The 23,340-nt window shown below is 41.5% G+C and overlaps 1 protein-coding gene across 1 annotated transcript in view; it reads left to right on the forward strand.

Moving 5' to 3' along the window:
• The window catches only part of RELN (reelin), a 306,076-nt gene that overhangs the window by 214,694 nt on the left and 68,042 nt on the right, over window positions 1-23,340 (forward strand). Inside the window, exons 21-28 of the mRNA XM_067299475.1 lie at window positions 1,722-1,914; window positions 4,547-4,659; window positions 10,741-10,878; window positions 11,794-11,980; window positions 16,485-16,690; window positions 18,470-18,641; window positions 19,012-19,212; window positions 21,307-21,542. Of these exons, the coding sequence (XP_067155576.1) occupies window positions 1,722-1,914; window positions 4,547-4,659; window positions 10,741-10,878; window positions 11,794-11,980; window positions 16,485-16,690; window positions 18,470-18,641; window positions 19,012-19,212; window positions 21,307-21,542 (1,446 nt within the window). The remainder of the gene's footprint in view (window positions 1-1,721; window positions 1,915-4,546; window positions 4,660-10,740; window positions 10,879-11,793; window positions 11,981-16,484; window positions 16,691-18,469; window positions 18,642-19,011; window positions 19,213-21,306; window positions 21,543-23,340) is intronic.

Below are 23,340 nucleotides of genomic sequence, written 5' to 3' on the forward strand. Positions count from 1 at the left end.
AGGTTGTCAGCTGGACTGTTGACAAGTGTACGTTATATCCCCTGCTCAATTGAAAATTATCCATTCTGTTGAGAAGAAAAAACCTAACACCACTGATTGGGGACAAAAAAAACAGTTGAGATACAGTATCTCAAGTGGATAGCTTACCAGTGCTCCAGCAGGGAAGGCCTGGAGAACGTTCTCAGGCAGTTAGTGGATGTTGATCTATGTAGATAAACAAGGCAGTTTCGCGTGGCACCATGAGATGGATCTTGATTTGGGAAATGAAGCTACAGAAGAGCAAGGTCAGAGAGTGAAAAGGAGCCTGAAGCTTAAACTTGTCCCAAATAACAGCAAATTTGATAATTACAAAACTCATGTCAGCTTTCAGTATTTTCTTCTAAAGCTTTAAGGTATAATGCTGACATTTAAGGCTTAATTGCTCTGCGGGAAAGGAAACTATAAACAACACTGTGGGTCAGTGAACTCGCATTAAAACAGGGTGCTAAGTAACTCTAACTTCTAATCTTAGGCCTTACCCTGACTTCTTTCTGACCTTGAGTTTTACAGGGGTAGAAGCTAATATGTTTTACTGTACATTTTGATAATTAGGAATTTCTCAATTAAGCTGATGAGTTGTAACTTACTCAGCCATACGAATAACCCTTAATTAGATTGTTGTGTTCATCACTGTTGTTACTTAATGTAGCCCTTTATAGTTGGATGATGATTTGTAGGGATGTTCTTTAAAAAGGTGCAATCCCTATCCTAAATTGCTCACATTTAAGAATACAGTCTTGCAAAATGTTCAAGCTGAAAGGGCTGTGGTTCTTCTGAAGACACTAACATCTGTTAACTAAGGAGGGGTTTTCATTCTACATGAACTGTCCTAAAATCACTCTATTTAGAAGGACACTGTGCTAGATTCAAAATTGAAATGGTTATGAACCTCTCTTACATTTGATTTTTTTTTCATTTTTAATAATGCAAGTAAAAAAAAATTTTCACTTAAATTGAAATAATCCTGTAATTTCAAATTTTAGATTGTATTACCAGATAATTGAGTACCTTGTATCATACATGAGGCTTGGTGTATTGCAAGAAACACTACTGACAGATCCACATGTCCAATCCACTAGATAATGTTATAACTCCTATATCAGTACATCCTGCACACCTTCTCTAACCAGGAATTCCATTAGACTTATGGGACAATGCATGAAGGAAGATGAGAATAGGAGATATTAATTCTGAAATGCACAGTCAAAATCCAGTAAATGCATTGCATATGGAATCCATTGAAAATCAATGGAATGAAGGCTATGTAATAAGGGTATTTCAACTAAATTCATTTTATCATCTTCACTGTCCAGTGTGTGAATGAAATTATAGCTGTTACTGTGACATGACTTTAGGCAATGGACACTCCTGGGGAAAGAACTTTCTTTTTGTTGCTTTTTTTGTACATTATCCTTTGCTGACTTAACTTCATCCTTAATACAAAGAGCATACAGTAATAACTGACAGCATAATTCAGTATTTCTCACTGTAGGATACATCAAGGCCTTCCTGGTAATTTGCAGAACTACCGATGGAAAGGAGGTCCTACGCGTCATCTCATCCTGTGTGCCAATCTGCAGAACAAAGAAAGAGGCAACATTGTATTAAACACATAATCATTCATAATGTTCCCCTCTGAATTGTTTTGAAAATGGATTCTGATTTTTTCTTACATCTCTCAGTTTTACAGGCGATTCTAAATTAGCTTCCAGCATGCGTTACGTGGAAACCCAGTCTATGCAAATTGGAGCTTCATATATGATACAGTTCAACTTGGTGATGGGCTGTGGCCAGAAGTTTACCCCTCATATGGACAACCAGGTGAAACTGGAGTACTCCAGCAACCATGGCCTTACTTGGCATCTTGTTCAGGAGGTGAGGCTGGCCAGCTGGGACCATTGTCTTCCATAAACTCTGCTTATACAAAGATCATCTAAAATATACTTGTGTCATTGGACACTGGAGAATCTTTTCCTCCCTCCCCTTTCTATACAGAAATCCTCAGTTGAAGCCAGTCAAAATGACAGATAGATGGGTTTAAATTGTTTTCTGTAATATTTGGAAGTAAATGTCTTTGTCTGCAGCACAGAATTGTCACAGGAATGGACCGAGCCTGAGAAAAAAATTGGGACACTAGACAAAGCTACAGAATAATGGTTGAGATCTTTCCTGTGCTATTGCTTTGTTTTTCAAAGTAAAATGCATCTACTGTTTCCTGCAATTTAAATGGATAGAAATTCTTTTTGTCCTTGTGCGCAGTCATGTCGTAAATGAAAAGCGCATTCCTTCGGGGGATTATAATGGAGAGCTTTTCATCTCCCATCACTGGTGCAAAAACAGTCCAGGGCAGTAAGGACTGATCGACTGTTTCCACTGTCTCTGGTGGAAGTGCAAATAGCACCCTTCTCTGCTGCGTTCCCCTGTGGCTCAGCCCTGTCTCAGCACAAATGCAAACAGTGCATGTGGCCGTAATTTGCGCTTGTTTGCATAATTTGCATTTGTTTTCCATTTTAGAAGGCAAGCCAAAGTCTCACTGGCTTGAGAGTGAACTAAGAAACTTATCCTTCAGCTGCTTCCCCAGCAGGTTCAGAGGCCCTCTGGGAACCGCATCCCGGTGCCTTTTCAGGGCCTGTTCTGTAGATACACAGAGGGATATGAATGTCCAGGGCTCCCATCCAACATCTTTTATGAGCGATGAAAACCTTTTCCTATTTCATGTTATGTTTTAGCATGTTATGTTTTGTCATGTTTACTTTGGTGGGAGCAATAGAGAAATGGCAAAAATTGAAATTTTCAGCATTGCAACTCCAGGTAATTGTTTTTTTACCTTAAACGGAATTCAGAGGAAAACTATGAATACCGTATTTTAAATGATGTTCATGTCTTTCTAGTTAGCAGGCATCATCGTGGTGTCCAAGAATAGTTCTTAGTGGTAGGTGTTTGGAGTTTGTCCTTGCCATTAAGAAGAGATCACTTTCCTTTAGATTTTAGCGCTCTTTTCCTGTCCCAGTGGAGCTGAGTTCAGAAAGAAGAACTGGCAGCTGAATTTTTCTCACACCCCCTGTGTCCCCATGATAAAAGAGTAACAGAGAAGATTATTTGTAGTATGCTTCAAGGAAGTAATCTGGCCAATATACAAAACACTAATTAATTAAAATGTTTGAAAGTTTTGTTTGCTTCATGCTCACTAATCAGATCCTGTTTTATTAGATCTTTAATGGGAGATGAATCAAACAAAAATGTTTGAAAATTGCTGGAAAGGAAACTAATCCTTTAGAAAACCTACTGGGGAAAAAAAACAGAATAAACTATCAGATCTTCATTTAATATTCTAGGATTTTTGAACAATAAATTTCTCTGTAAAATAATAATATATTCTGCCTTCTTTATATTAAACTACATAAGTATTCATAATTGCTTTAACTACCGTGGCGTGTCATTGCTTTATTATTAGTTTCATAGCATTCAGAGAACATGCATAGGTAAGTGGCAGTCCCAGAGATCCCACTTGTGTTGGACATGCCACATGGGGATGAGGAAAGCACTGAAAAGAAAAGATGCCTTAAGAGGTGTTAATGGTCAGAAAACCGTTATGCTATGGCAGGAGTGGCAGAATGGACTCTAAAAATATGGAGCTAGAGAAGTGACATACGGGTTGGTAACAACATTCAAGTGCTTAACTAATACTTTCATCAAAACCAAAGGACAAAGTTTTGAGTGCTGTTCCAGCGATAAATAGATAAATGAAATACTTCAGAAAAACTGAGTAACAAGGGAAGTGCAGGCATGGAGAACTGTAAGAAGCTGGGGTAATGAATTACATTTATATTTACTGTAAAAAAGACATGATAATGATCACGCATTCTGAAAAGAAGAAAGAAAAATTTGGTCACGCACCTCTCTGGGAATCTGAGAAAATACAGAAAGACATCATAGAAGCAGGAAGGGGGGATTCACACCACTCGCTGTAGGTGCCAAGGTTAATATAGTCAGGAGAGCAAGGTAAGGGCCTCCAGAGGAAACGCCAGAGCCCCTGAAGGACACCTTTGAAGTAGCTGGGTGTCTATGTCAGAGGCTCTCACTTGGCCCCTGGAGGTTCCCACTGCTCTCCATCGCATGCATGTGCAGGCAACACATCCCGGGCAGGTGCCTACAGTGCGATGGTATGGAGACTTTTGTAGGCTTATTCCATAGTCAGCACTGCATGCTGGGGTGAGGATAGTAAAAAAGTGAATTAGACATCCTCATGGAGTAAAACAAAAAATTACTAGGCACTAATGCTAAACAGACCTCTCTAAATGAGTCAGGTGATCTTCTCCTGTGCTAAATTGTAATATTAGTATTCTGGGAAAATTGTCTGGTTCATCCCATAATTTTTCTGTTTCTTGGTCTTGTGCTCTGACACATAGACCTAGACAAGCTCCTGATTCAGTGAATGTTTAACTCTCACTTCTGTTCCTAATTCTGCCTCACCATTAAATCTGGTTTTGAAATGTTTTGCTTCAAGGAATGTCTTCCAAGTATGCCGAGCTGTCAGGAGTTTACATCAGCAAGTATTTATCACTCCAGTGAATTTACTCAGTGGAGGAGAATCACGGTCCTTTTACCACAGAAGACTTGGTAAGCAATTTCTTTTGCTGGTGTTGTTTTATTTTTGGTGCAGATGATAGTTCACCTACTTTTATGCTGCTATCACAAGACCAAGTTCTCTGTAGATTGTATTTAAGCCAGTTGTGGGGTGCTGAGATGAGCAATACTGGACCTGAATGAATTGCAGGTATTTTAGCATAAAATGCTTTCCTCACATAATTAGAGAGTGAAATGTTACTGAAATCACGCAAAACTGTTGGATTATTTTTAAGACATATCATGACTCTTCTAGTAAGTTTTTGATCTTTTCAAAAATAGGGACATTTGCCTGTAAACTGCTTATTGGAGGAGGGTTTACTTGGATTGTTCATTTTTGTTTTGCAAATTCCTTTTTGTTTACATGTGCAGACCAAAGCCCTGTATAAACATTAACTAGTAATTCATTTCTGGGAATTTTTTACCTCTTGTTTGTTTTTATAGCATATCTTCAAGAATAACATTCTCTTTTACAAAAATAAAAAAATATATATCAGAAAGTCCTATTCATTCAATTGTAATCAGACTTATTTTGCCTGCCTTAACGTTTTTATTTAGCTAGATGATTTCTTCCATTATTTATTTTAATGGCTTTTCTATAACATAAAAATAAGAGATTATCCTAAATCTCGCTAATCTTCACTGCTTCCTTCATTTGAGAATTAAATTACTCCAATTAGAATTACACCTTGCTTATGTTCAACCTGAATGCATCACAGCACTTGGAAGGAAAGCTTGCCCAGATTAATTTGTCATTGTACTTCCCTGGGCTTTGTCATTTTTCTGCACTCTCCACGGCCTGAACACAGCCTGTTTCTACCAACCACCCAACAGCGATGCCTTCCTCCAAGGCTCACTGAACAGCCGCCACTCTTGCTGTGGAGCCGGTACTCCAGACAGGGAACACCAGGGACAAAAATAGAACTGCTTAAGCGTATCAGGTCAGATAATACCAAATGACACAATTAAATCTGTGAATAACTGATTAGTAGTTAAATTATGATGTACTAAGTCTTACATGCTGTTGAGTGCTGTCAGCTATAAAATCTGTGACTCACATAGGGACTTAGTTCAAAAGTGTCTAGACTTTTGCAGGATACATTCCGAAGTAGGCTGATATTTTTAAATTTGTAAGATATATATTCTATTAGCAGTCATTATTATACACAGTACAGTTGATGTTAAAACCAGTGTTGTGGGCCTCTTTTTACTTTAGGATCTTGTAATTTTTCCCAGCATATGAGGTGACAGAAGCAAATAGTTCCATTTTAATTTAGGAGACTGTAGAGAAAAGTGATAATGAAATAATAGCTGGATTACTGCTTTGTGCCAGCTAAAACAGTAGCTGGTTTTGTGCGCAAACCATAAACATTTCACACTATCCTCTATCTGAAAGGATTCCCACCTGTTAGCAGAGTTTTGTGTGTAATTAAGGTACAAATTACCACCGAACATAACTTAGCTGTCCATAAAACGCATTTGCAGTCCAACTGCATTACACTACTGTGTCATGGTGGGGAGAGAAGGTAGGGCTGACCGCACTCTCATCATGGTGGGAGAGAAGGTTGGGCTGACTGCATGCTCATCATGGTGGGGAGAGAAGGTAGGGCTGACTGCACTCCCGTCATGGTGGGAGAGAAGGTCGGGCTGACTGCAAGCTCTTAACCAGCCTGACCTGCTGCTCCAGGCTATCCTTGGCCGCTCTCCTCTCCATCAGCAAGGAGCTGAGCTAGGGCTCAGTTGGTCATTTTGTTTTAACATCAGTGAGATCGGGAGGGGTTTTTTGCATCTTTGAAGCACACTCGCTCCCAGCAGCAGATTTCTGCCCATACAGAGGTAGGGTTTGCTACGGACTAGGTGACGTGCTGAGTTCCTCTGCTGCCCCAGCTGTCCTGAGCAGCTGCTTTGGGGGACCGAGGACAAATCTGCACCATAGCGCTTGGCTTGGCAGCTCTCCTGCGGGAGCCATGCTCCTCTGCCTCTCCTCCCTCCTCCCCATCCACTCCTGACTGCCGTGAGCACCCAAGAGCAAAGATGAGCAATGGCCAGGTAAAGCAGCGCAGAGCAGCTCGGCGAAAGGAGGGTGAGGGCCACGTCTTTGTGGGCCCTTCCTGCTGGCTCAGCCTCACCAGGCAAAGGCTGAAAAATGCACAGCCTGCCCTGGGCGTCTTTCTCATAGACACAAATGGTGTAAATGAGGACCACTCAGACCGAAGAGTTTAGATGTAGGCTTTTGCATGGGTGAACCCAGCTGGTGCCCTGACGGAGGCAGAGCCGGCTGTTCTGCTGGGTGAATCTGTCCACCACATCCGACCATGGTCCTCCGTGAACTGCTGGGTGCACTGACTTCCCGTTCTGCAGAGGAGAGATGGGACAGACCATGGTCCCCCAGTTGCAGAAATGCGAGCAACAGCATCCCTGGGGTGTCCGCCGCTCCGTTCCCCCTCATGGGTTTGAGGGCGGCTCTGCCCCTGCCATACACAGGTCATGCCGGCACGCACAGCTGCTGCAGTAGAGTTTGCACCTTCAGTGCATAGGTAGCATTATTGTGCCCGTGCAACAGGAAAATTGTTCATAACAGTACCTAACTCTGTTGTAAAACTTTCTGAGTGTGCTGGTATTTTTACACCAGAACACACATCTGTGGCTGTTCTGTATCCATCAAGCATGGGTTCACAAGGTCCCTGCGTTAGCTGAGATTTGCTACGTTAGAAAATCTGCTATAACAGCACGAGTTCTGCTGGAGAAATGAAATGTATGCACCTGCTCTCTGAAATTTTATTGTACACGAACTGCACATTTCTAACACTGATGAAAATTAATTTCAGTTTTACGGGAGACATTTACATATGAACAGGCCTTAATGAGATACAAACAGCTGTCAGTTGCTGACTTCATAAACAAATCAACACCTAATGACTGAATGAGAGTTTCAGGATAATTGGGTAAATGTAATTATAGTAACTCAGAAGGTAGCAAATATAATTTTACCAGCCACAGATTTGCATTAGATCCTTAGGTTTTTTAATATCAGGAGAGAAAACAATGTTTTTATTTTAAATCACATATCTGAAAAAAATTGTAATAAGAACATCATTTCACTTGCAATACATCCGGGACTCAATATGATTTCCTTTTGCTTATGCAAAGTGTCACACAACAGCAGTGACTTTTATTTGACATCAACCTGACTTAAATATAATGCCATCAGAAAGCCAGACTGTCTTCCAGTAGCATTTTAGCCATGTAGAAAAAAATTGGGAAAAAATATGAAAAATTGGAGAGGTTTGTTTTGCTCATAATAGAATGTTTTCCTAACTCTTCAATATTACGCTTTCCATTTGAATAGGTGTCCAAATGGTGACTCTCCAGAAAACTGATACTTTATCACTGAGAATGTAGCTGACACTCAGCCTTCTTATTCTCTTTTCTTAATTAGCATGGCTTTTTTAAATTGTTGATTACCATTTTTAAAAGCATAATCCTCTTAAACTGCTGTTAGGTTGAGGTGCAGTGCAGCTTTGGAAAGTTTTCAAAAACTGTGGGCAGGACTGGCTTTTGAGCGGCAGCATGGCTTTTGCAATCACAAATTTAGCCTGACGCGCATCTCCTTTCACCCAGAGAGGTGAGCCTCTCCGTGAAAGCTTTTGCTGTTTCCAGCCGCGTGGCGGTCCTCGTCCGTCTCGCGGGGCCCTCCATAGCGCCCTGCACGCGAGCAGCACCGCGAGCCCCTCGCTCGCTTTGGGGCCGTTTCGGCACCCGGGGCTCCCAGCGCAGCCGGCCCCACAGCTCTCCACGGGGCTTCTTTGTCCCCCGCTAAAATAACCCCCAGCCTCTAGGAGGTGGCTCCCGGGAACTAGACCTGGCCATCAGGTCAACTCCCCATAAGTGAAGGAAAGAAGTGTCGTCGCTGCCATGCGGAACGGCGCGGGGAGCAGTGCACCCGCGTCCTAGCTAGCTGCTGCACCCGCCGGGACTTGTCCTGGGGCAGCTGCATTGCCCCTGGCCATGTGCATAGCCCTGCAGAGCCCCAGGCTTGCACACCTGATCTCCACCCAGACACGGTTATTATGGAAAATAATAACCAGAGCCTGGCTGCAACGCTCTCACTCCTGTCAGCTGGGAAAACAACAGGAATTGCACAATTTTATTGTGTTGTTTTTATTTCTTATTTTTGTTAAAAACCTTTTTTTGGTCAGTGGTTTTCTTCCAGTATTGTTATTTTTCTCAGTGCATGTGAGCTCACACCAGTGACTACAGCTCCTCCCGTAGCGCAGCCCCTGCCAAGGCTCACTGATGGGCATCATCATGGAGATGCCTTTGATGTACTGTAGTAAATGTGAACAACACCAACAAGGTGATCTACCAGCTTCAGAGCCCTGCAAAAATAAACAATATATGATGATGGTGAATATTTATTGTCCCTTGTGCCCATACAAGTTTAGAAAGTCCTTAGTGCACAGATTACTGACATCGTGCACTTTTAATGGATAATTCATAGCTCTTGTAATGTAACCCATCAATATATTATATCCTGAGGGAGCATTTAATCTGCAGATCTGCCCCAGCAGATTAGCTCTACATGCTGTAAAATGCTTATAATATTTGCAATATCAAGCATATATTTGAAACTGAAAACAAGGGTCATTTCAATTAAAAATCAAGCCTTTAGGCATCTTCACTTGCTTTTTAAAGAAATTCTAGTAGTGAAATTCTAAAAATTTCTCCAAGCATGTCCTTAGCTAATCTTTGTATACTTCTAGTATGTGACTGGATGATGAACTGCTATGCAGTACAGTCCATTTTAGCTGTACATGCCTCCTGTATTCATTCTTTCATTTCCATTCATGTGAGTGGTTGGCTCAGAAACCTTTAGAATATTCATTTTAACACCTCTTATTCTGCATATAATCCCAAACTTCTTTTTTTTTTAATTGACAAGTAACAAAATTATATCCCATACCATCATACTATAGCCATATGGCTCAGAAAAAACCTGGAAAGATTTTGATTTTCTGTACCAACCTGTGCCACTTGTTGTAAATGGTAACTGGCAGTTAATAGTAGCTCTCCTCCTCCCTGCATTAATATTGATGAGTTTGAGGTGCCAGTCAGGATCTGGATGAGAGCATGCCCTCTGCCCAAACTTTGGCCTTTTCCCCAGAATTGAGCCATTTCTCCTCTCTCTTCCAAATGCCTGTAACCTTTCAGATTTGCACTGGAACTTGGAAAGGCTCTTTGATGACAAGAAGTACTCTTCTGACAATTTAGTTTCTTCCCTAGCCTTGGTCTTTGAGAGTGACAGAGGTTTGGCTAGGTTTGGCTAGCAGGAGCCTCTCAGCACGGAAAATGTGCACATTACAGCGGACACAGTATCTCCTACTGGGCCAGCATCAAGCGCTTTGCCAATAAATAGGTGCTATGTAAATAGTATCATCTTTTTCAAAAACTGGTTTTAGAATTCCATTGATGTGATCATAATCTAGTTTAGAATCATCTTGTCAAAAAGAAGGTTTTGTACCCAATAAAAAACAGTCAACTATTGGTGAATGGAAATAGCATTCAAAGAAGAGAAATGTTTAGACTAAAGAACTTTAATTTCATAGAATTATTTTTTATAATAAATATCAGAAGAGAGATTTTTTACACAACTTACAATCGGTTAACTGTGACCAAAATGTAAAATTAAAGTGACACTCCAGATGTTCAGTTCTAGCTTGGCATGCTGTCCTCGCAGAATGGCACTGAACAAAAATCTGATAATACTCATTGGTCGGTTTATTTTAAAATAACGTGGCCATTAAGCATGAAGTCCCTCTAGCACCTTTCCAGCCTTCCTCAGAAAAGTCATTAATAACTGGATTGTCCGTTAAATCCCCCTGTGCAATTAGTGGTATTATCTATAAAGTTCATTTACAAAAATCTGTCTTTGGTAGTGTCAGTCTTTGCAGGCTGGGCTGTGATTGTCATATCAGCTTTATTTTTTATATCCTTTATAGCTTTTTATATATTTTTGTCTTTTTCCCTACTGTTCAGTAAAGCATCACACATTAAAGCATTGTCATTGGTTTTAAGGTCCAGTGCCACCCGTTTCCGCTGGAGCCAGTGCTACTACACAGCCCAAGATGAGTGGGCTTTGGATAACATCTACATCGGACAGCAGTGCCCCAACATGTGTAACGGTCACGGCTGGTGTGACCACGGCATATGCAGGTACCAAACTTTGGCCACCTCCTCTTAAAACGGGGTTTTGGTCTCCTGGCGCTTCAGGTATGCTGTTATTTTATATACATTTTTTTGCTGTTCTTATTTTTGGATAACAATTTTTTAAAAAACAACCACTATTAAACTATTCGAGCCCCATTGAAAGCTGGTTGCTCCACACCTCCCTGTCTGAGAGCCCATAACCTTGGCAGATCCAAGCTGTGGGACGGTTTTCTGGTGGTGGACGGGCTGCCAAGCTGCGGGTGCCCCGGCGTCCCAGTGTGCCCTTCGCCGAGGAGGTGTTTTGCTGTGTCGGATGAACCCCAGCGACCGGCACAGCGCTATTTCACAGCCGCCGTCAGGCTGGGTGCAGTACCGAGGGCCGGACTGCTGCCTGCCAGCCTCAAACTCCAGGCGTTGCAGATTTTTTAGAAAAAAAACACAGCTTGTTTCCAGTTATTTCTCGTTCAATATATGTAGTCCATATACGAAGAAAGAATTTATCTGCACTATAAAAAATACTATAAAAAACTCATGACTGCACAGTAGTTACTGTTGTGCTCCAGCCTCACAGGCTGGCTCTTCACAGGGAGAGCAGGAGTACAAAAATCTTTTTTGTGCAGAGTACTGCTCCTGCAATTAGAGCAAAAGGGGCTCAGACCTATGCAGATCTAAGGCCTGACGATGAACCAGATAAATATAGCCATTAATATTACAGACAGATCCTTAATACAAAAAAAAATTTAAAAAGACCCACACAGAGAGTGAAGGGTTGGCCTGATCCTGCCAGGATCCAAAATTGCGATTTCAGAGTGATTTACAGTTTCGCATCCAGTTTTAAAAGGTCATTGCACCGCCTCAAGTAATTGTGAATATCATCCACTAAAGTTTTTAAAAGCTTATTATGTTTGTGCTTCCCCCCAGGTGTGACTCAGGGTTTCGGGGTACTGAATGTCAGCCTGAAAATCCCCTCCCTTCCACTGTCATGTCTGATTTTGAGACTCCCGGCGGCCTGAAGACAGAATGGCAGGAAGTTATTGGGGGAGAGATTGTAAAGCCTGAGGAGGGCTGCGGGGTCATCTCCTCTGGCTCCTCGCTCTACTTCAACAAGGTAGGTTACAGCCGGGCATGGCGAGTTGAGAGAGGCACGTAACGCCCCTTTGAAGAGAACATGATGTGGCTAGATGGCAAGAAAAGGAAGGGGCAGAGTGGTTTAGAAAGAGATCTGAGACAAAGCAGCACACAGTATGGAAAGTGCATTAAACAGCGCAGCTGTTCTCTGCAGGTAAAGGACAAAGCAATCAAAAGAAATAGGGAGTGACATGTGCATTATGTATCCAAGAAAAACCAGCTGTAATGGAAGGAAGAAAATTGCCAATGCACTGAGAAGTGTGTACATTAATACTGTCTTAATTGTGCATTTTCTGCTTTCATACTGGATTCTTTCTCAGCAGCCGCTGAGTCCCTTTTGTCTCTATTCTGTAATACTCTTGGCCAGGCATGGAAAAAGCCTTGCTTTCAGAGGAGGCAAGCAGCTATTGTGAGGTCAAAGGACCAAAACCGGTGAAAAAGCAACCCCTCCAGACCTTCTTCGAAAGTGCCTGGTTAGCCTGCATGAGAATACTCTGCTGTATGATTTGGATGGTTTTCAGACAAAAATAATACAGCAGAGAAAGGATATACAGAAATCTGCTAATTAATAACAATTATAAATTAAAAAAGAGAGAGAGAGAGAGAGATCTTTATGACCAGATGTAAGATTATGGGTTGTAATCACAGATTTATTTTTCATTGTTATTCCTCAGGTCTAGTACTGGGATTTGGTTTTGTTCTTAATTGAAAGGAAGAGTGTAAATGCAGCTATGTGTTTCTCTTTTAAGGGTTTGATCAAACTGCCACTGCTGTCATGAAAGCCAGATTAGTCCCAAAAGAATAACTCAATATGCAAAGCTGTGTAATTGTGTGTTGTTTACCTCATTACAAAAATCTAACCCATCAAATAATTTTCAGAACTCCTACATATTCTCACGTCCAGCTCCCCTGGAAATGCAGCTCTGTGCTGAAAATTTCATAATAGACCAATCAGTATAACTAGCTAATTGTGATAATTGGATTTTTATATATATATATATAATTGTCTTCTCTGATAGATGTTCTTCCTTCTGGCTCAGTTCTTTATGCCAAGCTTTTCAAAGTAGTTTGCTAAATTAGAATTAACCTGCTATGATCTTTCTTCTTATTTCTGCTAAGGAGGAGTGAAAATCTCATTTAGAAATTCTTGGCTTCTTGCTATTGATCTCTAAGGGTTAGGTTATCATTCATTTCTTGAGTAATAGCAGTCTGTGGGCCATTAGCTGAAGGTGGCTTATTTAATTTCTGTTTAGATCTTTTTCAAGGCATCTAGTGGCCATGGTGATAGATGTTATAAAAATTATTTTTATAGTTGCCCAACAACATTTGTGCATTGTTTTGGAAGCTCATTCACACAGGCTCTATTTCTTTGTGTTTGCTCAAATAGCTACTTTTTATTTGAATGTCTAATGTTTACTGCCATGATCAATCTCTGCCGCCAAAATTAATGTTGGCTTTGTTCTGCTGAACCTCTATCTTTTGTTTTACAACTCATTTTAATCAGTCGTAGATGTGTTTGCAATACAGAGGACTTTGACTTAGCCCCTGCAATTCCTTTGAGGTTTTATGTAACTGGTGCCCTTTCTTGCTTAACCTGGTTAACCCCTCTGCCAGCAGAGCAGATTTTGTGTAGGGATGTCGTAGGTGCAGGACAGGAAACCTGCCCCACATAGTTTTACAACCAGAGCTCGATCCACTGCGGGCCACTAAGCTGGGTACCCTCAGTCAGCCAGGACATCTCAGCCCGCTGGACGGCAAGGGTGTTTGCATCTTTATTAGCCTTTATAATTTGATTTGATGAAGAGAATTTCAGATTCCTTGGGTCTCCAAAAGAAGCTGTGAATGCAAACTACCCAGAGCTTATCAGGGTCACCACACAGTACCCTGGGCCAGCATTAGCCATTTGGGGCTGCAGCAGGAAACTCTGGGCTCCACCACAGACTGTGCCCGTCTTGCTGTCAAGGCATGGTCCAGGAGGGTTTTACTCAGCTGGAGATAAACCAAATAACAAACCCAAACAGCTGGCATAATTCATGACTGAATCAATATCGCTATATCCCAGGTGAGTTTCTTCAGGGTCAAGGGATTCTTCACAGGTTTTAAGTGTCATTGGTGGTTTAAGCTAGTTGAGTTTCAAAAGCATGAGCGTTCAGCTTCCAGAAATTAGGCTAGCAGCATGAAGTGGCATATTTGGTAGAGCCTACAAAAGAGCTACAGATCCAGGCTGTAATGCTATTCATTAACAGGACAACAAAATGTTCTGAGAAAGTAAGGTATAGACATTTATCTGTTCCAAGTTTACTCTGAACTGGGTAGGAAGGGTCCAGTGCTGGTGAATGGAGGAGGGTTTCAATTCATATATTGTCTTATAAAAAACATAGATGACATTTTAAATCTCAGCTCATAAATCTTGTTACTTATGTCCCACTAGATCACATCACTTGCCTATACTGTAAGTTTGTCAGGAGGATCATGGATGTATGCATGAGAAAAGAGGGAAAAACATAAATATTACCTGAAATGCAAGCACCATCTTTGTAACTTAGCCCAGGTTTTTCTTTTTGATGCTTCTTTGTGCTTGGAGATGGACAGGACTCCCATGATTTTGTAGGAAATTAAAAACAATAGGAGTGTTACCAATTCTGCCCCATTTTGTTAGGGATCCTCACCTATGCAGTGCCAAGTTGTAGCTATTTTTAAAGAATGCAGAAATTACGGCACCTGTGTTCTCTCTCCAGCAGCACGTGTTTGCCTGCACCCTACCTGCAGCTATTTGTGGCAATGGAGCATCGGTCAATGAGAATATTTCTAAGCTCGGGTGTCAGGCTGAGCCGCAGCTTGCCTTCCCACCTTTCAATTGCTCTTTAATGCTTGGGTCCTTCTCTGAGCTTTCCTCCAACGCGAGTTGCTCCCGTTGCCCTGCTCTCACCTCAGGCCCTGCCTTGCTGCGTGGGGCTTTCCCAGGCGGAGCAGCACAGCTAGGCCTGCTGCTGTGCAAGCCCGCGGCTTGGCCCCTGGCAGCTGGGCACAGCAGGGAGAGGGCAAAGAGATAAGTCCAACCACAATAAAAAGTCTCCTATACCTTGAAGGTATTTTTTAGCTGAATATGCTCTGTCTTCCTTTGGTAACATGCGTAGAGTGACTACATTAACCACAATATAGATGCCCAAGAGCTGTTCTCTGCTAGAACTGAAAAACATCTTTGGAAAAGTCGTTCACTGAATTTTATGAAGCTATTTTTTTCTCTCAGCCATGCTTGGGTAAACCTGAAGCCAAATCCACAGGTTTTAATTGAGTGACTTACAATATTTATTGGGGGAAGAACATCATTTTGTGTATGAACAAATCATACTGACATGAGACATGAAGAGAAAATGCATCCCCCTTTATTCTTGTATAGATGAGCTTTTTCACTGCAATAAGTCTCTCCTACACTGTTTTTGTAGGGGGGTAACTGGAAGCAACTCTATCATCAAATGTGCTGATCCTGAAGTGTGGGGAGGAGCTGGAAAAAGACTGTGCTGTTCAGATAACATTGGGTTAACAACTTGGGAGATGAATGCCAAATAATTGTAGAGAGGCTCAAATAGCAATGGCACCTTGAATGCCATGAATGGAAAAAGAAAAAGCTTGTGAGCTGGAGGTGAAGTTTCCCATCTGTGCCAGCAGACTGTTTCTTGGGCCAAGGGGCCAACACTAGGAAAAGGCGTAAGTGAAAAGGAGAGAAGAGTGTGCGTGTGTGACTGTGTGTATTTTTGGATGCTATATGAGCCTAAAACTTGACAAAAGGAGCTCAAGATAATTTGAGGTTAAAATATGTGAAGATACTACAATATGTGAGGATCTGAGTGTAATTGAGGTATGTTTGATTGCCAGGTAATTGCAAAACAAAATGTAAATAAAGCTCAAGCTCTTCTCTTCGGAGACGCTAAGCACACACCCCTTTCCTGAAAAGCAATGCATGAGCAGAGCTATGAATTCAGAGCACCTGGCCACACCATGCAGTGTAAGATTTGACTGGGGAAATGAGATCTCAGATAAGTCTTGTTACTGCTTTATGCTTTATCATATGAAAGCTGAACACCCACAACATTCGATACTAGTTGGTTTGGGATATAAAGTGTCTGTTCCTGCTTTTCTGGAGGTACTTGGCACCTTGAAGGAATGAGGAGGGAAAGGAAAGAGGTGAAATTATTTTCTTAACTTACCAATATGTGTAAATGTGTGTTGAAATGTGTCTGTAGTGATAAAAATGCTTGCAGGATAAGAGCTTGTAAGTACACACCTGTGAGACTAAAACATAAAGAATAACCAAGAAGAATCATTGTCCTAAAGATGAAAAATGTCACATTAGCATAAATTTCAATGCCCTTCCTGTTGTGCAGTTTTCCGTACAATATTCATCTGTGCTTGAAAATACATCTTTTTATAGTAAAGATGTCATATTTAATACCATTTTCCCCTCTCTCATCCTTGACCTGTAGGCTGGAAAAAGACAGCTGGTAAGCTGGGATTTGGACACTACCTGGGTGGATTTTGTCCAGTTTTACATCCAGATCGGAGGGGACAGTTCTTCATGCAATACACCGGACAGCAGAGAAGAAGGCGTGCTGCTGCAGTACAGCAATAACGGCGGTATCAACTGGCAGCTGCTAGCAGAAATGTACTTCTCAGATTTCAGCAAGCCCAGGTACAGTTTTGGTCTAAATTCAAGCCATACTGCAGGAGCTCTTTAACAAACTATTTCTCAGTTCATGAAAACATGAAAAATCTTTTCAAGTGATAGCGCTTAAAAGCCATCATTACATGGAAACTCTTCCAGGCTGCCACCTTAAACTCCTGTCACTAGAAATTAAAAAAACATAATAAAAGAGGGCCTTATAAAACCTGAAATAAAATAGAAAGTTTCCAATTACCTCCAATGTGAAACGACTAAAATGCTAATATATGCAAAACATTAGCAGGCAAATACAGAACTTATCCAGAAGAGCTGCAGAAATCTATTATTTCCTCTAACTCTGGTTTCAGATCAAATGAACATGTATTAGTGTCACATACAATAAAAAGTACTTTAAAGAAAATTAAGGAGAAAAAAATCAATTTCAGCATTTAGAAGTTGCTTTAGAAGAAGCTTGTCAGTGCAAACTTAAATTGCTTCTGTTTGTGTAGGCATTAGCATGTTTTCTATTACAGTAGTTTGTGCTTCGCAATATTTCAATAATTTTGTCCCCACATGTCCTCATTTTGCATTGCAATGAGCAATGTTTTCAGAAGGACTTCTGTAATTTAGCAAACTATCCTTTTCTGAAAGTGATCTAGGCACTTGAAATTTTAAAACCCGTTGACCTTTGTTTATCCTCTTCTAAATTGTAATAGGTGACTTTGTCAAAACTACAGAAAACATCCAACAGAGAAGGGTGTCCCCAGCTACACACTAAAATCTTCATCACTGCACCATCCCGTACCTTATTTTTAGCCAAAACATTTTCGCCTTTGAGTAACCGTTATTGATGACACTTACTGAATATGCAGCTGTGCATATTTAGTTTTGGTATTGCTGCTCCAAATGTGGTCTGGATCTTCTTTATTTTTCAATTTCTGAAACACATAAATCTAGTAATCCTCTGGAAAATAAGGTTCCCTATAGCCCTGAAAGATTCCTTCAGCTCTGCCTGCTGAAACAGCAAATGAAGCAGATCTATGATAAAAAGTAATATGTGGTATAAAAGAAAGAATACATGAAAGGATATATTTTTTATATATATATATATATGCATAAATTTAAGGTGTCTGAAATAGGACTGCACAAATAACCTTAATTTTTGCATTTTTAACTTAAATATGATTTATATTGAAACTACAAACTGTATTTAACATTATTTTTGTAAAGTATTTCCTAAGTTGAAAATAAAACAAAATCTATCCTAAAAGACCAAAAGTTCTCTTGTGAAGATCCATGTGGGTGGCTGAAATATTTTTACCCACAGCAGAAAACCCTGCTACATAAACTATGGCAGTTACTCATAGTAATAGAAGGATGCTTTTGTCTCCAAATTGGCCAACCAGCAGAGGAGGATGAGAAATGAATTTTGCCAGCATATTTCATTATTTTTTGCTGGCACCAAAAGTATATTAAGACTTGCTGAACAGGGATCAGCTGAACAGCTTAATTCAAAGCTAAAGAATTCAAATCAGCTCCTTATTGTGCTGGGCAATTTACCAATACATAGTAAAAAATAGCCGTTTTCTTAAAGATCTTACAGTCTCAATGGGCGAGAAAGACAAAGAGAAATGAAGCTTCTTGATATGCAGTTTATAAATAGGTTTCCAGAGATGTAGAGGATTTCTAAGGACTTCTGCATGCAAGACAGATATTAGCTTTCCTGGCTCTTTTCTCTGTTGAGTGGTATTTCTCCCATTTCTCTACAAACTCTGCTTTCTGAAGTTCTGCTGGATTTTTGTTCTTCAGGTTTGTCTATCTGGAGCTGCCAGCTGCAGCCAAGACTCCTTGCACGAGGTTTCGCTGGTGGCAGCCTGTGTTTTCGGGAGAAGGGTATGATCAGTGGGCCATCGATGACATCATCATTTTGTCAGAGAAGCAGAAGCACATCATTCCCGTTGTTAATCCAACTTTACCACAGGTAATAAGCAAGCGAAGTCAGTGGGCACTAGCACAAAACTGAACTCATCCTCTACTGAATCTTCTTTGAATATATAGTTGGATATATAGGGTATATTTAACAAAACATCTGCAATGTTTGCCGCTGTATCTCTCTGCATGGTACTGGCCCCTGTCTTAACACCATCAGACTCCTAATCGTTTTGCTAGATGCTGTAATTATGCATCTCCCCAGAAATCAAGACAGAAATTTTGGAAGTTACAGCTTTTGGAAAATTACAATAAATGCAAATTGCAAAATTTGAAAATGGGACATTTTGGAATTTATTCTGAAGTCCCACTGCAAGGTGATAGTATTTGTTTTGTTGCTTGTTGCTTTTCATTTCTAACAGAACTTTTATGAGAAGCCGGCATTCGATTACCCTATGAACCAGCTGAGTGTATGGCTAATGTTGGCCAATGAAGGGATGACCAAAAACGAAAGTTTCTGTTCTGCCACTCCCTCAGCCATGCTCTTTGGTAAATCAGATGGAGACCGGTTTGCAGTGACTCGAGATTTAACTCTGAAACCCGGATACGTCCTGCAGTTTAAGGTATTCCTTAAATATAAACCCCTCCAGATCAGTGAAACTTCCCTTATTCAACTTATTCAATACCTGCGAGATGTCTTTGGGGTCACAGTTCAGAACAAGGCAATGAATTATAACAGTGTGGAAAAAAACAGGAAGAGCACAAGTACAAACTCAAACACTATAAAATATGAGACTGCTTTCTAAAAAGGTTAGCCAAAACCTTGGCAAAAGACAGCCTTTTCTTTTTCTCTCTCTAGAGGAATTTTAAAGGCTTGTTGTTCCTTAACGAGTTTCAGAAGTGGTTTGAAGTGACTGTCATTATATTCTAGCCAATATCGGGAAATGCTGCTACACTGTCGAGGGAAAAAGGATTTATCCCATCTGAGGCTCCATGACTGCAAAAGCTTCAATGTGGTTTGCATACATTTTTTGTATTTTAAACTATTTAAGGACTTACAAGCTGTTCTATACTCCAATGTGAGATTTTTCAAACAATTTACTTTTATTGTGTGAATGAATATGGGCTCCAATTAGCATTCTCTTCTTTAAAGGGCTTACAAAAATCGCAGTGGTCTGACAATGCATCAGAATATGGGCTCCAAAGAAAATGCATTTGCTTTGACAAGCAGTTGTTTCTGAACCCTAATCAAAATTTTATTGAGTTTATAATGAAATCCCATTGGTGAATTCTAGAGGTTGGTTGCAATGCAATTTTAATGAGGTAGCCACAAATACATGGTCCTTACATAATTGGTGGATACAGACACTGAATAATTTACAAGTAGAATTATTAAAGAGATCAGATGTTTACAGGCAGCTTTTCAACTATAATTCCCACAGTTCTATAAATGGAAAAGTTAGTTAGAAATAATGGGATTTGTAAAATAATCTCATTTCCTCTATAGTTAGGCTTATAAAGCACTATACAAACTGAGGACTGCAGTACGGTTCCTGAGTCAGTATTCTTTGTAGTTTTATATTTTTAAATGTCCAAAAGCCAAAAATACTTCAATATGTAGATACCATTTAGCCTGAAAAAGATGCTATATACCTCTTGACCAATTTCTCTGCTTTGGTGACTTAATCTTCATTCTGTACATTGTGTTCAACAGCAATGCAAAAATTATGTTTAGTCTATAAAAGAAATACTTAAAAATATTTCATACACCTTCTAGCTGTGAAGCCTTTGGCAATGTAACGTAAACATACACAAACATAAACAATATGTATCAGATGAAACAGTGAGATCTCTTTCTTCAGAATATCTATTATTTTGGCCCTTAATTTAAGAAGTGTTTATATTCATCTCTTTTTAGGAAAGCTTTCAAAATGGCCTGCATCTAAATGTGCTCATCCTATTTACATGCTTTAATTTTAAACATATGGTTAAATGCTTTCCTGAGTTTGTAAAATTTCCATTTTAAACAGCTGCCTGGAATAATTTTGCATTGATAAACCCAAATGCAGTAATTTGTCAAAATTATTTCGTTTTACATGAATGATTTTGTTTTGTATTTTGCATTCCACAGTTCATGCAGAGTTTCAAGAAAATAATGCAAGCTAATATTTTTCTGATAGTTTGAAAACTGAAGCTGGAAACTTCAAATCAGCAGCTGATTTCTGTCTTGGTTACATAGTCATTTTAATATTCATTTTTTTACTTTGTAAAAAAAGTTTGGCTCTGTTTTGAGCGCCAGCTCGCAGACGTTATTCGGATGAAGTCAGCGAGTGCAGTGAGGGACGGCATCCCCCTGCGAGGGGTAGCTGGCGTCAGGCCGGCGCTCTGGAGCGCTGGGGAGGGACTGCGGGCAGCTGGGGCCACCGAGGACGTGGCTCTTCCCACCCCTCCTGGGCCCGCAGGTGCCTGGGCACAGGCTGCTGCTTGGCACCAGGACCTTTGGAAAAGGAGGTAAGGTCTTGTTTTCGGTGAAGCTAGTAACCTTAATGAAGGGGTAGCAGGCCTTTTTACTGAGAAATGTCTTATATGTGTCTTAGGCTCCAGGTCACAGCTTGCCAGCAGGGTTCAGGACAAGGGGAAAAGGTGTTTTGCAGCCAGCAACCCCAAAGAGCAGCGCGGGTTTCCTCAGCTCACGCCTCTGCTCTGCTTCCTTGCAGCTGAACATTGGCTGCACGAGCCAGCCCAGCGCCTCGGCTCCGGTGCTGCTGCAGTACTCGCACGACGCCGGGCTCTTCTGGGCGCTGGTCAGGGAGGGATGCTACCCCGCGTCCCCGGGAACCAGAGGCTGCGAAGGCAGCTCCCGCGAGCTGAGCGAGCCCACCGTGTATTACACCGGCGACTTTGAGGACTGGACGAGAATTACTATCGTCATCCCACGATCGCTTGCAGCCAGGTACTGGGGATTTTAAGCCAGTGATGGCAGTGGTACCCGTGAATTAGCTGCCTGTTCTTTGAGGCTACATTAGGAAGACGTTGTAAGCTGTGAATAAAACCAGTGTTAAAAATCCACAGATTCTAGAAAAAATGTATTGTGCTCTCCAAAGCAGGGAAATACTTTCCATTTTAAAGGTGTCAGAACTGTCTATAAATTAAATTACAAAGCAGCAAGGAGCCGTAATAAAAAAAAAAAAAACTGTAACATTTTAATTTGACATAAATCTCTTCATCATGATGCTGCCTTTCTTTACGCTTATCAGTTAGGTCGGAGACACCAGCAAGAAAGTGATAAGTCACTTGAATCAAATAAGCCATTTCAACAGGATTAATTTTACAAACAGTTGCCGCCGGGGAGAGAAACCCTCGCAGGGTATTTGAGCTGCTGGGTGCTGTGCCCTGTCCTTGGGTGATGCCAGGCCCTGTAAAGCCTCCACGGTGAAGCGTGCGCACGCTGTCCGTAGCGCCGCAGAGCGGTCACGCTGCGCTGGCACCCGGGGCGGCTGGAGTCCAAAGGGGGACAGCTGACATGACAGATGTGCTCATCACCTCTGCACGTAGAGGCGAGCAGCTGTGCTGCCCCGCATCCCTGCGGCGCCCCAGCACCGTCGCTCCTCCCCCACGTAAGGGGCCGCGAGGCTGATACGAATGGGAAGGCATCAGGCGGGGGAAGACGCAAATGAGCCTGGAAATCGGGAGCCTTTTCCAAATTTTGCTTGGATGTGGACAACGTTTCTCGCGTCCCTCTCTGGCTTCCTTCCCATCATTAGCAAAAGCCCCCGGGCCTGCACCCGGTGGAAATGCCCACACTGCCGTGGCGGCGGGCAGCCCCGAGCCGCCGGCCAGGCCCCGCTGCTCTGCGTCCCTCTGCGCCGCGGCCGCTCCCGCGCCACCCCGCTTCCACCCGCATCCCGCCGCGGGCGCTCGGCCTCCCAGGCGTCCCGCCTGTGGCGTACCGGGGAGCCAGCGCCTTCGCTGCAAGGAGCCGAAATCACAGCGTGCGCTCTAACGAGTTTGTCTTTTCTTCCGTAATTAGCCAATAAAAGCAGGTGCCAAATTGCACAGAGCTGACACCAGCTGATTTGATTTACCCAAAACAAGCAGTGCAGAAGCAATGGCAGCAATCTGTTTGGCGTTATGCTCAGTAATGTGATCAGGAGTAAGAAGCTCATGCTAATACATTAAAAACATAAGCTTTGCAAGTACGATGAGGCTCCCAGCGTGTTGAACACTGAACCGGGTACGGGTCGCTTTGGAAATCATGGTTCATGGGTTGCCCTGAGAGTATCCTGTTTTATCAGTTGGTACAACGCGCTAGCAGGATGGTCAACTACCTACCAAATCCTTGCGGACAGTAGAAAAAAGCAATGGTTCTATTACTCAACAGGCAGGATAGGAAGGAGGATTTTGGTTAATCCTTTGGATTAGTAATGAGATTTTAAATCAGTTCGTCCCCTGGAGGTCCTCTAAAATGATTTATCTAAAAGTTGAAGACTTAAAATTAAAAATCAAAATACTTTTTCTTGAACAAATTTCCTATGCAGTGAGTCAGCTGGTGTGACTTAGTATGCGCTCACTGAAGTCCCTGAAGCAGTTTCAGCTGTAGAAGTTAAGGATAAGATCACTGTTTTTCAGGAATTTCATGTTGTCATTCGAGACTAAAACATTTGTACTTCTGTTCACATGTCCTGTAGGACATTTCATCTGTCTTTATTTGTAGATCATGGATAATTTTTCCTATATCCAAATTACTTCAA

The sequence above is a fragment of the Apteryx mantelli genome, chromosome 1 (assembly GCF_036417845.1).
Source record: "Apteryx mantelli isolate bAptMan1 chromosome 1, bAptMan1.hap1, whole genome shotgun sequence".
Classification (NCBI taxonomy): Eukaryota; Metazoa; Chordata; class Aves; order Apterygiformes; family Apterygidae; genus Apteryx; species Apteryx mantelli.